Source organism: Mugil cephalus, chromosome 17, assembly GCF_022458985.1.
Source record: "Mugil cephalus isolate CIBA_MC_2020 chromosome 17, CIBA_Mcephalus_1.1, whole genome shotgun sequence".
Lineage (NCBI taxonomy): Eukaryota > Metazoa > Chordata > Actinopteri > Mugiliformes > Mugilidae > Mugil > Mugil cephalus.
Window position 1 is genome coordinate 9,827,060 of NC_061786.1, and position 18,456 is coordinate 9,845,515.

General features: G+C 46.8%; 1 protein-coding gene across 1 annotated transcript in view; it reads right to left on the reverse strand.

Moving 5' to 3' along the window:
* Positions 1–18,456, reverse strand: part of LOC125023483 (latent-transforming growth factor beta-binding protein 2-like) — an 81,355-nt gene that overhangs the window by 23,262 nt on the left and 39,637 nt on the right. Inside the window, exons 9-19 of the mRNA XM_047610780.1 lie at positions 11,250–11,324; positions 7,876–7,998; positions 7,627–7,791; positions 5,900–6,196; positions 5,107–5,126; positions 4,820–4,856; positions 4,284–4,352; positions 3,337–3,462; positions 2,770–2,898; positions 2,476–2,595; positions 2,064–2,183 (exon numbers count right to left, since the gene is read on the reverse strand). Coding sequence (XP_047466736.1) covers positions 2,064–2,183; positions 2,476–2,595; positions 2,770–2,898; positions 3,337–3,462; positions 4,284–4,352; positions 4,820–4,856; positions 5,107–5,126; positions 5,900–6,196; positions 7,627–7,791; positions 7,876–7,998; positions 11,250–11,324 — 1,281 coding nt within the window. The remainder of the gene's footprint in view (positions 1–2,063; positions 2,184–2,475; positions 2,596–2,769; positions 2,899–3,336; positions 3,463–4,283; positions 4,353–4,819; positions 4,857–5,106; positions 5,127–5,899; positions 6,197–7,626; positions 7,792–7,875; positions 7,999–11,249; positions 11,325–18,456) is intronic.

The following is an 18,456-nucleotide window of genomic DNA, read 5'->3' on the forward strand; positions in this document are numbered from 1 at the left end:
AACTAATGCTGACCTGTACTTTAAAAGAGGAGGGGTTGTGTCAGCATAATTCAACAGTGAAAAGGGGAAACAATTATGGCATAATTAGTATGCACAATGACCGAGTCATTAAATTACATCAGTGCAAAAACCAAACTTCATTCATGAAGCCCATTTACTATTTGAGGCAGTAGCTGACTTTTCCACTGCATTAGTCAGAACAGTCGACCCTGGAATTATATTTGTGGAAAACCTCATGCTTTATAGTGGAATTTATCAAGTGTTAACAGGGGCATTTTTTAGGTTAGGTAGGGCTGCGGGGGGAAAGAAATTAAGTGTAATCATGTGAGTGTAAGAGACGAGGAAGGAGACATGCGAAGAGGGGGAGAGGAAGGAAAAGAATTCTGTCCGCAAAGGACTTGGAGAGAGGATGTTACCGGGAAGTGATAGAGCTTCTGAAGCAGAGTTACAGAGCGGGGTTTTGTTTGCCTAGCCATGGGCACTGCCAGAAGTCTGTCAGCGTGGCCCGATGCTTTGTTTCAGCAATCATCCGGCATCTCTCAAGCCTCGCCCGATAAGGCCTGACAAGGGAATGGAGCTGTTTTCTCTATCACACCAACAATTAGGCTTATCCACGATTCGGCCAATTGGGCCCCAACTACTGCACTGCGCTACCGTCAATTGACTGAGGCAAATGCTGGAAGCCCGACGCGAAAGGCATCTCGCACAGCTCCAGACGTGGGCCGTCTCACAGCGCTTGTGCAAAAGTCCAGAGCAAAAATATTTACCTCCAGCTTTATCCTCCATTTGCAGCGTTCCTCTCAGTTACTATTTATACACCACAGATTTACGAAGAATGAATAATATTCGCGGACTGACAAACAGAGAAGTAGCTCGGACTGTGTTTTCTTTGGAGGCACGGACACTGGGAGGATTTAAACAAGAGCATCAGTCATCGGGAACTTGGCCTTTCAAAGGACTCAGACGCGCGGCTAAAGCTAATCTCCACATTTTCCGTCGTCCATTTGGTGTGTGAGCCTTTTCACATTTCTGGAATATTCACTCCAACAGCTTAGATTTCCAAACAAATTAGTGGGGTGCAAGGTTATATGGAGGGGATGTGGTAAGTAACACCAGTCGGGCTGTTATGTAACAGGGCCACTTTCAGGCTGGGAGCTGCTAGCGCGTTAGCTTAAACAAAACATACTGTCGACCTTGTTCCACCAGTAATCCACGGGGGACTACGGGCGGCATTGTGGACGAAAATTTCTTTGCGCGCTGGGACCTCTCCGAACAACGGACCTGACCTGTTGACCTTCTCATGCGTCCCTGTGACTGCTCAGTCCCCTCACCTAGCCAAGCAGTGGTAACAAAGCCTCTGCTGGGCCCGACAGTACAGTGGCCAGAGTGCTCCAACAATAATACACTGTTTGTTCAAGGCTGTGGCCAAGAGAAAATATTTGGACTCTCCCAAATTGAAGTATTACAAACAATCTTTTTTCTTTTTTTTTTTTTTTTTTACGGGGCCAGAGATATCAAAAGATCAGCAATAACACGCTGACTGTGTTTAAACAATACTGAGGGATAAGCGGAGGCTGCCGGGTGGAGGAGCTGATATATCATACGTGGAAGTGGACAAAGATGGTGGAGCGCCGTTGCAGGCCCTGTGCAGCGCAGCCGTCATCGCTGTGGTTTTGAGCGCCACGCGGGCCCAGAAGTGGATGTAAAACATCTAATATAAAGCTCTTTGAAGCACGAATGCAATTTATTTTTCTAATTTTCGTGCAGCAGCAGTTACAGCGGTCCCCCTCGGGCAAAAAAGCCGCACCGCTGCAATTTTAATTCGGTGCGCTGCATCATAAGCTGTCAACAGATCTTTAACGGTACGACCTGTTGCCATGGCGCCTTGTTTTTTTTTTGTGATGCCAACTGAGAGCAGCGGTTAGGTCTAGGTAAGCGTTACCTAATACAGGAAGCTTTTACAGTATAAGAGGGAAACCCAGCTTATTTCCATGCGGCGGTCGGAAACACCCTGAGGACTGGCGGTGGTGCTGCCGCTGTGATGGGGTGTGAGGTTGCCTTACCCACACATCTTTCATTGAGAGGCCTGAAACCCGGGCCGCAAGCCTGGCACAGGAAGGAACCCAGAGTGTTGACGCAGACGCCGCTGGGACAGGAGCTGGGATCTCTGCACTCATCTATATCTGCTCAGGGAGACATAAAAAAAAAAGTGAAACTCTGTGACTGAAACAACGCACATTTGGCTGGGTGTAATATTACAAATGCTTATATATGCACACAAAATGCCCCTGTCATTGTGTAAACAACGTTCTCCTCTTGGCTTTGACCACAGGACAATACAATACTTGTTTTGTGAGTGCAAGACACATTAATTCAAGGAAGCAAACAAGGCAGCGAAGTAGGTCTGGCTAAGATTGTGCAGTAACGTGAACTTGACTCGGTGTGCGTAGGTGATTGTGAGTGCGCGCAACTCACCTTCGCAAAGGCCTCTCCAAGACTTGGCGTATCCACCCTTGCATTCACAGGTGTAAGATCCTTCTGTGTTGACGCATTTGCCATTCTGGCACTTGTTGGGCATGCTGCACTCATTAATGTCTGCCAGTTTGAATGAGAACCAAGGACAACGGAAAAGAAAGTGACGTTGTGTTCCATTAATTAGGGCAGGATGCTTTTCTTTCTTTCTTTTTTTTTTTTAAATGAAAGGTAACAGTAGCCTGTGTTTCCATTTGAAACATTATATCTCGTACTGCCGTTTGGGCTGTGTCTCACCTTGACAGAACTTCCTGTTCTGAGTGATCACCTGGCTGTAGCCGCTGTGGCACTGGCAGGTGTAGGAACCGTAGCTGTTCACGCAACGGCCCTTCCCTTCACACGGGTCCTCGTCGCACTCATTCACATCTACGGGGAGACAGGGAGAGGACGGAAAGCTTACCGCCGATGCGTTTCGCCAGCACAGACTGCTCAAACCTGCTCTAACTCTGGAGCTCCTCCACGGTACAGGCACGCCTCAGTGAGGGAGCAGAGGCCGCGGCCAAAGCCTCAGTGAGGTAAGAGATCACAGCGTCGTGGCAGCTCCTTGGACGGCGTGCGCGCTGTTGTCAGGCATCACGGATCAGGTCGGGATAAACAAATGTATCCCTTTCCTTTTGGCTCACTTGATTCCACAAGGCTTCTGTGCTGTATAATGAGCGGTGCTGAAGACTCGCTCGCACCGCGATGATGACAGACCGTGGCCTCTGGTGTCAGCATGTGTGTGTGTGTTTGTGTGACCCTCTGTCGAGTCCCACCATTACCCCTGTCTTGCTCCATCTATCTCTCGCTCCCTCATCCACTCACCAATGCAGTTGGTCTGCAGCGCGCTGAGCTTGAATCCCGGATCGCACTGGCATGTGTAGCCGGTCTGCACTGGAACACATTTCCCACGGCCACATATAGCAGGGGTCGTGGCACACTTGTCAATACCTACGAGAGGACATAAGGATGTGCAGAGACATTGCTCGGGAAAGCCAAGAATTTGTTTTTTTTTTCCTAATGTTATGCAACATTATAGACACCGTAAAATCCGAAAGAGTGCATTCCTCTAACACATGTTGGTCTCCACGGGAACCCATCTTGCTGTTTTATAGGTGGAGTCTTGGATGAGAGGACTGGTTTTACAGCACCGTAGCGTTCTAACAGGTGGTATTGAGCTCTTAGAAAGACTTGAGCAAGAAACAGGTCATGCACGGTGGAGCCTGACATTAGTTTCATTCTTGTCCTTTTCCATCCAAAGAAAGTGTGGTGAAACAGAAACACTACGTTTGGCCCCTGTGCCTGGCTGAGGACGAAAACATCTTCCTCCCAACGATTACAGTAAATTCTTCTCAGTTCCTCAATCTTACCGTCACCCGTTCTTTCACTGTGTCCCTCACCCTGCCCTCTGCTCATTCTCCATTTTTCATAAACCTGGCCTACCTCCGCTCAGAACAGCCTTTCAAAAGGCACACTCTTTCTTGGTTTCACGCCCTCTCGCCTTCCGTGCCACACGGCAGCTTCAAGCCAGACTGGCTCCGAGAAATGGGGTCAAGTGAAGCTCTTCCCAGCTTTACTTTGTGTAAGCCTGCAAAAATGTCTTATGAGATGTGCCGCTGTCTGCCAGCTCAAAAGTAGCTGAGTTCTGTGCTGCTTTTTTTTTTTTTTTTTTGCATAGAAGTCCTATATCTCCCTGCCACTGGTCAGGTAGGTGTTAAGATGAACTGGGCAGAGCTAATTTCTCATGCTAGCGTTAACATTGCATATCTTACCTGTGGCTGTGTTTATGGTGTCCCTTGACTCTGGCCTTGGGCGGATGCTCGGGGATTCTGGGTAGCCCTCTATTAAAAGGGATGAGGTGGGTCGTGAGGCACTGGGTCTAGTTAAACCATCTAAATCTGTCTAACACAGAGTCAAGTCTCTACAGCTAAAACAAGACGCTGCTTGTTTTCCCAACCACTGCTGCCTTAGCTGTCATTCATTTTACATACATAAAAATCTTTCGGTGCTAAAAACATTATAGTGACTGAAATAAATCTGGCCTCATTGAATGCAGTCAGCCTGCAGACTTTAACGTCAATGTTTTCACTGGCATGGGGGCAAAGCCGACAAGGACCGAGACTGCCACCACAGCGCGGGAGCAATTTATAGAAATCACATTACAAGCCCGTGTCTTACCGAAAACTGCTGCTGGCTTTTGAGCTTAGACATGATAAATCAAGCCACAAGACGTATTAAACAAAAGTGTCCAGCTCTTGTCCAACAAATTGCTCTGCACAATGTTAGCAAAAACAAGAAGAGAAATTACCTGGATGTTTCAGCTGTGATTCAGTCACAACAGCTGGCTAGAAAACAAGCAAATACCACTGTTAAAAAAAATAACTAAATGAGATTTTTCATCATCATATTCGCCCCAATATTAAAGGTCTGCTTTTCCTCAATTCTGTGCTAATTAGGTGTGTATCTACCCAAATGTGGTCTGAATAAGTTATATAACCATAACAAACCCTCCAGCTGAGATAGCCGGAGCATATCGTTCTAAGAAAAACATTTCAAAGGCGTGTGCCAAGAGGCTGACGAGGAGGGAGAACTTACCGGGCTCAGAATTTCCACATCTGCCACAAGACAGGAAAAAAAAAAGGGGAAAAGGTTTATCAGTAGCGAAGGCTGACATTCTGCTGGCGTTAACGAGTAACATTACTAAGTATGCACAACATACACAGTCTGTAGGCACTTGACTATGCAGCTCTGGAGGTCTTTATTTCTAATAAAACAACGTTTATCCTCTGGGCCAGAAAAAAAAAAAAAAAACACTGCATCTGAGAGGTAGTGCTGAATACTGGCCAAGGAGAAATAAAAAGGGAGACAAGGAAATAGATATCTCTGATAATGAAGACAAAAATCCCTAAATATTTATAGAATTGTCTCCTTACATAAATCAAAATGTCTTGCCGCTGCCAGCAAGGCATCTCATGAGCTTTAAAACAAGAAGATGCATTTACAGAAAATCCTGAGGATTTTGACGTATGGCCGATGTGGATTACTTCTGTAATGCATTTCAGTAACGCTCACAGGAGGTCACTTGATGGATGGGGGATGGAAATAAAACTCCGAATGTGTGCGATGTTGAATCAAGCATGTATTCTTGGAGGCTGAAACATCTGGTTGATGTTCGGGCCCTTTGAAAAATCATCATCATCATTCGGCTGCCCTGGGATGTTTATCTGCAGTGTTTTGTAGTAAAATTACTCAAGAGGTTAAATGAGTACCATGTTTGGGTAACTACAAGGCCTCGGTTCTAAATACGTAGAGAACATCTTTATTAGTCATTTACCAGCTGAGGGATGAGCTTGGCGGATGTGTAATGTACCAAACATGCTATTTTTACCTTCTGGCTGTTGAGGGGTTGCGCTGGCTGGATGAGAAGGATGCTGTGGGGGGGAACGGGGTGCTTGTGGTGTCTCGCGGTAGTCGGGATACCGAGGAACCAGCGGCGTTTGTGGGTAGCTGGGCTGCGGCAGCGAAGGCAGAGAGGACGGGAGCTCGGGATAAGACGGGCCCTGCTCCTCCAGCGACACCCCCGTGTTCTGCAGCTCGCCGTGCTCCAGCTGTCGGAGGGAGATCTGCACGTCGGAGCGCGAGTAAGTGTATCCGTGGCCGGCTGGGCAGATCTCCTTGAAGTGGTCTGCGGGACAGGAAACGCAGGGGCGAGCAGTAAGTGACGGGGACACCTCTGTATCCTGATCTGGGACTTACACGACTAACCGCGGCTCATATTTCTGTCCGATATTCACAGTCACGCCGTAAGCCATCCGTGTAATACTGTTATGATGAGCATGCTGTGCTTTACCGTGCGCTGTGAGTGAGCCGATTGGATTTCGGTGATTACTTGCAGACCAGTGACAGCTGTTACAGAGAGACCGGCGAGGGGATTTGGAAAGATCGGGGCATACCTGCGTACTCAATGGACGCAGCCGTGCCAGGGGGGGAAGTAGAGGATCATGTAATACTGGCTGACCTTTGAACTCTTTTGGTGTAGAGGTGTGTGACTGAGAGGCTAATAGAGGATTGGCTGCCTGGATAAAAGGAGGGAAACTGCACCTCTTTGTGTCTGAGTCCAACAAGCCTCAGCGATGGTGAATCCATTACAAGTGAGAAGCACCGCGTCCCCTACCTGACCTGAAACGAGCAACTGTGCGCCAAAGGGGTCTGGAATAGAGATATGAGTAATGACAGATCCGTGGTCGCTGCGAATGCTTGTTTAAACGCAGGAAACGTGAATGTGATAGGCTACTGAATGGCGATTTTAAAGTGGAGGGAAATGGGGCTATATATGATCAGGAGCCACATCAGAGGGATCGGAGTAAATACGGAACAAAACTCAACGGGCTCCTGTTACCAAATCACCAGTAATGGGCTTTGGCTGCGCCGCTCAGAACATGGCTCTAACAGCTTGTCAGGCCAATACAAAAGCCAGCGTCCCAAATAATCAGAGTCTGTGTACTGTGTCAGTCCCGACTGCGCAGCACCATGGAGGTCTGTGCCTGTGATATCTGATCTACGACAATCCCCACGAATCGCTGGCCAGCACAGACACTCCATAAAACCAGCCTGTTTCTCTCTGAGACTTTGAAGATTAGATCACCACGAAAAAAAAAAAAAGAAAAAAGATGACAACTACTTCCCATGTTTCACTTGGCTAAGCTATGCATTTCTGCTGTGAAGCTTTGCCGGTCTATTAGTGGGGTTTCTCTCTGAGGGTTGGAGCGATAACACAAGACTGACTCCCACTATTATGTAGCCTCCAAAATATGAAAACTGTTATGTTTTTGGTCCTTTTCCACTCCAAACACACTGGGTTATTTTGAACTGCTTTACATGCCTGGCAAAGAGCACTTGGAGTGAGTGGTAAATACTCCTAGCCTGTGCTTTCACAGCCACTGCTAGCGCTTGCATGAGATTACATGTGACGTTTTAGGTCTGCAAAAGCGTTTAACCCAGTGGAGAGGTTTTAAGCTAATGCGGTAAAACCAGACATGGACTTTTTGAGTCTGCAGATCGAGAACAAGATGGCTGTCCGGGATTAAGTGGCCTGACAGCTTTTTGGGACTGTACCTGAATCCGGCAACGGACAGCGGTCACACTCATCGCCCCAGGCCTTGCCCACTCGGCTGCAGCAGCATATCTGCTTGGTGATGTGATTAACGAGAGGCAGCGAGCACGTCCCCGCTGAAATGGATCGGTAGCATGACGCCTTCTGGTCAGACACCGCCTTGTCCGCTGGGAGGGAAGTCAGTAGATCAATTATGTTCGAATGCAGCGCGTAAGATCTTCAATTACGTGCGATGATTTCAATGTACTTACACACACAATGGATCCTGGCAGCGTCTAACATGAAGCCTGGTTTACACGTGCACCTGTAGCTTCCTTTGGTGTTGAGGCAGTCGGCGTTCTTGCATATCCCAGGCAACAGGCACTCATTGATGTCTGTGAAATATGGAGCACGGTGAGGAAAGGAGGGAATAAATGAACGGTGAACTCAAATGTACCACATTGAATTTTTACGCTTGCAAAGGGACGCGATAAAATCTGGAAACCTCGAGGTTAAAGAGCTTAATGTGAGGAAGGAGGACGAGAGAGCAACAGAGGAAGCCAGAGGATGTTTTAGATTTTCATTTTACTCTGCATCTTTGCTTTACAGCGTCCAATAAGGTCACCCGGCTTACGTCAATAAGGGAAAGTCAAAAAGAGTTTTTCTCTTCTCGCCTGGCCTGGACCGTGCTCTGGAACAACGGAGCGGCCAGTGGAGTTTGGCTTCTGCTCCAGCAGCTCCCGGGTCACTAAGCTAAACGGAGGCAAGATAGCAAGTCGACGTGCCAGCCGGCAGCATAGGGGGGACATATTTGAGGCGCTTAGTCATGAGATCACACTGGGACCAGGCAAAGTTTGTTGTTCTACTGTGTTAAACAAAGAGTACATCATTAGGTCTTTTCCATTAGCTTTGACGACTGGAACCCGACAGCCTGCCACCGCAGATTTTCCCCAATTCTAATTAATCTGCTCTTGTTTTGTTGTTTTGCTTCCTGCTGGAAAAAGTGAGATTATAAGGGTTAGGGGCTGATAGAAATCTGTGAAACTGAAGCAGGTCCAGGGAATGCCTCAATGCTCCTTTTGTTGTTTCTTCGTTTTTGTCTCCTTGGCCTTTTCTTTTCCATTTGCCTTCGCATTCTTCTATCTCTCTAAGGAGTTCTGAAGTCTGGCAGCACAATGACAGAGTTTCCATGTTACGACAATGTAAACAAGTCTGTGTTTCTGTTAGCGAAAGCGACCTGTTTGGATGAGCAAGAACGAGGCGCACACTGTGAGGACGCCGGAGCAGGCCACAGATGTTATGCCGGCCTCCGTTGAGACTCACAGTCTGGAACAACAACACGGTGCACGCAGGTACTGCTGCGACTTGGGTTTAGTTTAAGCAGCATCTGGTCAGAGTTCAGGTCAGCTTTGGGCTCAGTCCTCATCACATGGGGTCTCTAATCCACGGTTGGGTTGAGTCCCAGATTAGTGCTATTGTTACGGCCTGCTAGTGTGTTGATTGGGATTGAACCTGACTTCCACGACAGCCTGTCATGACCACCAACATCTATTTTGAATTTACGCTCGGCTGCTCTCACTGACAAACGGCGCTCGTGCTAAGAACTCACCATGAATCACAAACTGTTATTGTTTTATAAATCTGATAATGCATACCGCAAACTTACTTGGGTTTGCCTCCTCTGAACCTCTGGGAAAAACAAGATTCGCATAAACCCCTGCAGAATTATTTATGAAGACTGTAATGCAAATTGGCAGCAACTCTCTCTTTATAATGTATTGCCTGTTATGGCTGAAGAAAGCACCCCAGCACTACTTTGGAAGTCTCAAACCAGACATAACGTATGGGGCCAAAAATGCGATTGTTTAGAAACTCTGAATTTAAGGTTTCTTGAGCAGATTCCAACTGATGTATCAGGGTCTCAACCTGTTGACCCACGCAGCACTCAAGATGATAAATGCCAGCGTCTTAAAGTTGTTAGTATCTTTTATTAACTTAATCCTAAATGTCAAGAGTTATGTAAGACTTCCATCATCTCTTCTTTGAAGTGGCATGAGTAATATGACCTGCTCCCAGCCCCAGTTTACCACCCACTCCAGGGCCTACGCACACACATCTCTGGGAACCTTTCATCTGCAGAGAGCACTGTTACAAACAGCCAGTTCAGCTGACCTAGTTTCCAAAAAGCAGCTCCCGAAGATAAGGAATCGTCTCTGAAGTCAGGGAGCCGAGTGCGGGGCATCTTATCATACTCTAGAGAGGACGTCAGTGACCGCAGGGGTCAGTGCGCACACTGGTAGCAGAACCGCAATAAATCAGACCCATTACAGACAAGCTCCGGTCTGGTCCAATAAAACGCGCCACGAGCAGCTCGGAAACGGAGCCGCAGCTAGGCAAGCTGGACGACATCCTGGTCATAATGACAAAATCCCAGAGATGGTTGATTTTGCCTTCTTGGCAGTTGTCGCGAGACCAGAAATTAGGAATAATTTTTGGGAAAGAAGCAGCAGCCGAATGAGAGCGAGACTGTAAAGCGCTCCAGTAAATATTGAGGGTAACTGTCAGCTTTGCTCTCTTGGAACTAAAGAAACCAGCAAGCGAACATCTTGAAACTATCATAAAAGAAAAGCATGAATAATAGTAAGATAAATTTCCTGATTTGTTGGCTGGTTTGACACACTATTGGAAAATAAGTGTGTCCTTGTCTGCGGGTCTTTGTTTTATTAAAACATGTTTTCCAGCTCAGTGATTACCTGAAAACACCAAGAAGCCAATAATTCTGCTTTCAACAGAAAACACGTTGAACTTACTGAACCACTCAATGAGGTCTATCATAGTCAAAGCTGTCCACTGGACCGTTGTGTTGTTACACTCCATAGGCTTCAGTAAGCATTGCTCCTAGGATTATGACACTGTTAATCAAGTCAGTGACATAGCTCTGAGTGGGCTGTCAGAAAAGCTGCATTTTGTTATTTTAAGCATCAACATCAGATGTCAGTGGTGGGTCCTGTTCCCAGATCGAGCTGTACATTTTTCCCGTGACTCTCAGTCACGGATTATTTGTTTGTGTCAATTAATTCCACCGCTGTATACTAACACCACTGACAAATATAAATGCAGTTGACACCGTGGGTGGGAGACGCCTCTCGAACCAATGGACCGTCTGACAAATAGTCAACGCTGGGATTCTGCAATAGATGAAACTAGGAAGTGCACACTTTCGGGAATGAGCTAATTTTGCTTTGACACAAAGCAAAATGGACGGGTGCGCTGGCCATTGTTGAGCTTTTCTATCACTGCAGGAAAGAGCCACATTTGCTATAATCACAGCCTGCTGTCTTGTTCTCCACTTAAGGCACCAAGACCAATTAAAACAGGATCCCCAGGTGCTTAGTGGCTGCTGAACTCTGACCCCGGACTAAGCCTAATTGTAGTCTTAACCTGGTTTCCATAGGGGCCAGCAGTCATACTTTTATAGAGGCCCCTCAGGGATCGGTGGATGCATGGAAACATATGGGAAGTATCTTTTTTTTATCACATCCATATTTTTACATGTAAAAATAAAATATGCATTTGGTGAAACCCTACAATGCAAGTCAAAAAGTAGTAAATGCATACACCTCTTCAGCATTTCTCCATAGCTTACCTTGACAGTGTGTGAGATTCCTCCTTTTAAATCCTTTGGAACATTCCACTTGTCCGTTTGCAATCACAGTGTACGCTGCAAACACAAAGGGAAAGCACAGTTTAGTGGAGCAAAATGATCTTACAGCGCCGTGCCCCCCTGTCACAAAGCATTGCATTCATCGCGGAGGGAGAAGAGGAGCTCAGCTTTGGAAGGAAACCATATAACTTGCAGATGTTAACATCTCAGCAAGGAGAAAAACTCGGGGGCGACCCACTTCTCGGCCTCGTGGGACTCCTGAGTGAGTGTATGGAAATAGATCCCCATCAACCACGTTTATAAGACAGCACTGCCACCCAGCAGAATGTAATGATAACACCTAACGTCATCCATAATCATATTACCTATAACTCTCGTCCACCCCCGGGGGAGAGATGAAGGAAGTGCTTATATCATAAATACGTTGAGGAAGTGTGTGTGACAGCTCTGAAACTTCATCATCAGCCACAGTGCAAATCTACTTAAACAAGAGAGTAATGCTTTAACTGTGCACGCTAGGAATGACGATTAATGCACGGCTCTCAGGAAAGTGATTGGCCAACACTTCTCTTTTGCTTGTTTTGCCAAAGCAATAAAAATCATATGGTGTGAGAGTGCTTCAGGTGTGTACATTAGGGGTTCACGAGAGTGCCGCAGTAAATAACACGCCGTGTCCGTTAGTGCCCCGGTGCGGCCAGACTGTCAGCGACAGAGGCCTCAAAACATGGTTTCATTACTCATTCGGCCCCGCTCCAGCCCCAGCATGCTCCATTAAGTGTACAGAGAGGTCAGTGTGGCTATCATGCGGCAAAGAGCACGTCTGTTTGAATGTGTGCGTCCGTGGGGAGAAAGAGCTCTAGTGTATGTGCATACATTCTGTATGGTTTCAGAGCGGAGACGGCGCGATTATTAGCAGCAGATCTTTCCGTGACTTAAACCGAGGCGACACGTTTCGCTGCATATCACGTCGAAAAGGAGATGATCCAACTTGGAGAGCTGTAAAGAATAATGACACGCGTGTTAGCATGACGGAACTGTTTCTCGCTATTATAGTCTGTTCACGTTGCAGTCACAAATCAAGACGGCTCAAAGCGGCGATGGTGGAACTTTGCTCCAAAGGGCTTTCTAATCACGACAGCCACGATTCTGATTTGCACGAAGGAAAACCGTACCTTCTGCCAAGACTTGGAAAAATAACATTTGGTGGCATATATACAACAATGCATTTTACTTCTCTGCTCAAGGGGGCTAATTAAATTCATGAACATGAACAAGAATTTTTAGGCAGTTTATTCTGTATAATTACCAGATTATGCTTTATTTGCAATGTCATGTTATGCAACAATCTTTGTATTTACTCAACGGGCACACACACACACACATAAAAAGGAGCGATTTTAATTGTATTGCTTTGAATTTGCTGCCACAGTGATGAAATGTTTAAAACAGAAGTGATGCATGCAAGGAACTATGGCAACACTGCCTTGCGAGCGAAGAAAAACACGTCCCTTTCCCTGGCAAGGCGCTTTGGAACAGGGAGAAAAGTGGCATTGTTTGTGACCACATCTCAGGCTGACCAAAGTGTTGACTCAAAGGATGCTGTGGTATGATGTAAACGGCCATCTGGATGCTGAAATCCCTACGGGGATCAGACATTAAAAGCAGCACAGACTATAGATTGAACACCCAGTGTTGGTCCACCTTTTGTTTCATCTCGCCAGGCATCGAACTCTAGACACAGCGGTCAGTCATGAGCTTGTGTCATTTTCCCAGGAGTGTCTGGAATGTGCTACACATGAAGGTTTTCTGGGAACGAGGTCCCGGAGGCTGAGTTATGTTTTGTTCCCGCTGAGACCCATTCGACCAGGCAGGGTCAATGTACCTGAGGTTTGACGGGGCAGAACTGGGTCAGCACGAAAGGGGGCGACCAGCGAAAAGGGGGGAACTGTGTCAAAGCGACGACCCCGTTCCTGTCTGCTCACTTCCTCATCTTCCTCCTTGAAACCATAATCCCCCTAGAAGGTTTCTGAGTAATGAGCTGTTGTGGTAGGGCGGCGGGCACGTCCTCCCGCGGCGATGGGATCAGGGAAAGTCTGGCCTGAGTGACAGCAGGGCACACATGCCAAGGGGAGCCCAGTGGGGGAGGTCCTGGACTCTCAATAAAGCTTATTAGCAGGGAGGGGAAGACGTCTGCAGCCAGTAACGACCGCCACATGAATATGAGAGACAGCTCGCATCAAATGTGCTAAAATGGCTTAAGAGAGACGACGAGACATTACAAAAGTCTTGCGCTGCTTAAAACCCGCTTAAGTAAGGGTGATGTAAAGCTGGCACGCTTCCATTTGCACCAGACGCATTTACAGTATATGTTCATAAAACTTTATTTGCGCATAGGATCTAATTTGGCAGATAGTGCTCAACATTTCCGTATGCACGCTCTGGATCTAGAAATGCTTGTTAGTGGAGTTCAGTTGAGTAGATGTTTATTGTTCCCTTGGGCAAGTTGTTTGCAGTAAGTTTTAAAAAGCAGCTGCTGAAAGTCGGCACACGGGGGCTGACAACGTCTCGCCTAATTATTGGTTGCCTTCTGTTATTATTAGACACAGACGTTTTTGGTGTTCGTCGTTTGATCAACGCACTGATTTTGTCATTCTGAAGCAGAGCTAAAGATAAAAGCTGAAGATAAACCACTGTGTTTGAGTCTTGTGTCTGAATGGAACCAGACCATTCATCTCGAGGAGAAGATAATCAGAACCAGGATTACAAATCAGTGACAACATGGCCACGTAATTTTGGTTAATATACAAAAAGCGAGGAATGATGCTGCCTCTGGTGGATTTAATGACTTGCCAGTTCCCATGCCTTTTTCATTCATTTATCATTTGTGTAGAAAATATAGAGCTACACAGCCAGTGGCTTGCAAGAGTGAGCTCAAGCTGCGCATCATTAGTGTCACCCTTGGTTACGGAGACTGTAGACCCAGATTCGTCTGTATCCACTGAGGGTACGGACAGAACCTTCAAATTGTTGTCTGTCCATTTAGGCCTGTTTGACAAAAGACTTTGTCGCCCCTCACTAATTTATTGTCCATCTCCATTCAATTGTGTTGCGCATTCCAGTGACAGTTGTTCAATAATATTTGCCCAAATTCCCTGACCTGAAAGTCTCATTCAAATTCCTCGAAGCTTCTTGATCACCGGCGCCGTCCGGACTTGAACAAATGTCTTATTGATATGAAAGTGAAATTAGCTCAGTGAAAGGCACTGCAGGGTATTCAAATGAAAGGACAGCTTATGCAAAGTAAGAGCGTAGGTAGAGAGAGAAAGAGGCAGGAGGCTGAGAAGGGAGACAGTTTAGAGCCGGTTGGGTTCCTCAGCTGCACAGAGAAGTTAAATTGCTAATTTTGGTACAATCACACTGTAGACCACCCGGCCTGCAGGCTGTTCTTCTAAGACGATTGAGTGGTCTGGTCCATCAATCATAGGGCCCTTCACCAGCTTTGCCAGGGAGGCAGGCAGGCAGGCAGGCAACTTCAGTGTTGGGCTTCTCCACGAAACCGAGTGGGGAAAAAATACTGACAACGTGCAGGAGAAGGGGGGGAGGGAGAAAGGATGGAGCCCATCCACAGGAACCAAACAGGAGACGGCCTTCCTTTCCATTCCAGTGGAGTCCACTCTATAGGAAACCAACCAGCACCGAAGCCAAGAGCTCCTCGGGAGCCTCTCCAGCAATTTCTTTCCTGCCGTGTCTCCACAGGACAAACTGGTGCCACTGAGAGAAGACCAGGAGCACACACAGTCCTTTAATCACAGCAGAGGGTTTCAGGTCTTTCGAGGCGAAGCCATCTCATCTTGGCTTCTGAGCAAATGCTTGATTGGAGAAAACAGCTTAAAGGGTAGTCATTTTCTTCCAAAACAGAATGGCTCTTTGGAACAAGCCGCACTTGCTTGTCTGGCACGGTCCATATCACATGCCCTGTAAATAATGTGTCCCTGTTAGTGAAGCTAAGTCTAATCAGCGAGGACACATGGGACTAATATCCACATCCTCCTGCTGATACCGATATAAACACGAAACCAGTGTAAAAGCTACAAGATAATGTACTCGCTCAATCATTAGCAGTCTCTTTCTGTATATCTGCATCACATTGTTTTAACAGAACCGTCCCGTGGTGTATACGAGGCAGCAACAGAAGGGGCTTTTATGAGTAACTTATTTCATTTTTCTGCTACATTTAATCTTTACTCAAAACATACTTTCCATCATTCCTATTCACAAAAGTATGCATTTATTACCTCTGTTTGTAGTCTGAAAGTTTCGCTAAACGCCCCTCTCCAAGATGCTGATGTGCTGTGCAACCCGCATCAAACACATTTAAAACAGATCCACATTCCTGTATAATCTCCAATTCACTGTGGAATATTAACCACCTGGGCTCGCTCCAAAATAAGGCATGCAACGGCACATTCCCAATAAAAATATGCTTAGCTTAGCTTGTATCCTATTAAGAAAGGCATCAGGATTTTTACATCCATGTGCCTCCAACTGGGATGTATTTCTCTTAGTGGTGAGGTCTGTTCAGTCCTGATTAGCCACACGGCTGCCCAGATAATGGGATCCATCGCTCTAGTTGTGAAGGGATGTCACTAAGTCAACATCAATGAATCAAATCAAAGACGTGTGATGCCTCTATCTAATGAAAATGAGAAGCTGCTGTGGACTCGCTCCAGTGCATCTGTTCTGCTGCAGACTGTTTCTGAGGCAAAGTCAGCGCATATCTGGCTTTTGTTGGTCGTTAAAGAAATGGTCATGTTTGATCAGTGCTAATAAAAAGCAAAAAAAAAAAAATTGCAGGCTTTGGCTCCGCAGTGGATGTCGCTTTAAATGCCTCGGGGGAGGATCGGGGACGGATTAGTTCATGTTGGTAAATTTGGAGCTATGTGTGGCCCCTCCTTTGCTTCATCTGATTTCAGTGATCTAAACCTCGTGAACAATAGTGTCCTCATCGCAGACAGACAGACATAGAGGAGAGAGAGGGGAGAGTAGCAGGCAGGCAACTCTCACAGATATAGGTGGAATGGAGGGTGGAGCAAAGACAGTGCGGGGGCAGTGACATCATGATAACCCCGATGATCTAGGGAAGTAGTGATGGCAGAAGCCAAGGCTCCTGTGGGTGTGGTGGTTACTTTAGGCTCTGGGGATTTCGGATCTGGCTCCCTGGGAAGCCTCCCAGCATCGATGACGGGAAGCTGCCCATCAATGACAGATGGGGAGACGAATGGATTGTGAAATTCCATTAGCTGTGTAATGTAGCGAGGGAGGGGCCGCCAGCAGTGTTAAAGAGAGTCGTGCCAACACTACATTATTGCTCCGATTCAGGCCATAAAATGTTTAGTTGGCTTCAGCAACAATTGATTATTTTACTGATGGGAGAAAGCCACAGAGATGCACAAACACCACTGCTCTTAGTGTCAGAGGAGATCCAGTCTCTTCACTGATATGAATTGAATAAAATAAGTCATGCCCTACTTGACCCATTCTCATTTTGACCTACTCAAAAGGTTAGTACTTATACTCCAGGACACCTTTGAGCTCCTTTGGATTGGTTTCAGATGGAATGAATGGATGTGAAATCCAAGCCTCATCCCCTGTTCTGCTTGATCTGGATTTCATTTCAGGCCAGGAATCCTCAGCATGTGATCTTTAAAGGTACCTGCTCCATCGAGGCTTCAGCTTTCCACTGGGACAGGACACACAGGCGTTCATGCCTCCATAACGTCAGCTCTTCTTAACTCCTTACTGCCACAACAGTGACACAACATCCTCTGTGTGCAATAATAAATAAGGGCCAGCTATATAATATCAACAGCTGCACTAACATGCGTATACTGCACGTCCACAGACTTGAGCCACGGCCAGACTGCAACAGCAGCGATTCATTGTGACCCTATATCACCGCATAAAGTGTGGCTGATGCAAATACCCTGACAGCGATGTGGAGGCAGGAAGCAAAAACCAAAATCCTGTCTGCAAAAGAGCCCCATTAAATTGCGGTCTAACTGGCATCCTCTATAAAAAATGAAGCAGCGAGCCTTGCCCTCAGTCAACAGTGTATTTTGCAACCAGCTATAAATTGACCAGTGGTAGCATTGCAAGCCAAAAAACAAACTGGGCTTTAATGACATCATTATCACATACTCAATAAGACACGCAGGGGACAGCTTCATGACCTCTCTCCACACTGCGAGCTGACAACTGACTCATTCGCCGTGAAATTAAAAGAGAAATGTCATTTTTCAGGGGCTGCTGTCTCCGGGCTGAATATTATTCCTGTCAAACACATAACAAAGCATCTACCTAGGCCAGTCAGAGAAGAATGTTGCTTAAAGGTGAAGCCAAGTGTCTAAACTTGGGGTGAACAATAACACTCTGGAGGAATTCAAAGTATTCCTCTTATTAAGCTTCCCTCCAAGACTTCTGGGACACAGTACGTGACTTCATTTTTCCTCTCTATCATTCCCTGCGTCCTTCCCTTTCTTGCTGTGTGTGACCCTGGCCTTACAGTATGCCGCCCCCACCCTCCCCTCCTAAAAAAAAAAAAAAAAAAAAAACTGCCACAAAAATGAACAAGGGCGGCATTTGCTCCGTTTCTTCCCCAAACTTCAAAAGAGGGAGCAGAAGAAAACATCTGGGAGCCAAAAAGAGATCATGCCGGGAGCTTAGGAAGAGCAGGAATCTGGCATGCAGGAGAGATAGAGTGGGAGGGAAAAGGAATGGATTGACATCTATTATTGATGGAGAAGTCGGAGAGGGCCGATGTCTGCTCCCGATTAAGTTTTAGTCAGACATTAAATGTAATAAAGGCAATCTGACAGCCACCTGGCATCCGCGGGCACGGCTGTAGCATTACAAAGAACGTCGGGGAAATAACTCCCATGTGCCACCTTTCCTGCGAGTGCTCACCGCCCCCACGAGGCCCACACCGACGCGAGGGACAAAGTTACACCCTCCAAACAACACACGAAGCTGTCAGGCGAAGTGAAAGTCTCCGTCGACGGTGGACGGTGTCACCACCCACCCTGCTGCTCGAACCTACCGCAGCTCCAGTTGGGTAGCAACAGAACCCGCGGTTGTTCATTTCCTCACTCTTCCAAGGCCGCGTTGGCTCTCTCTGGCCGCAGGGTGGGTG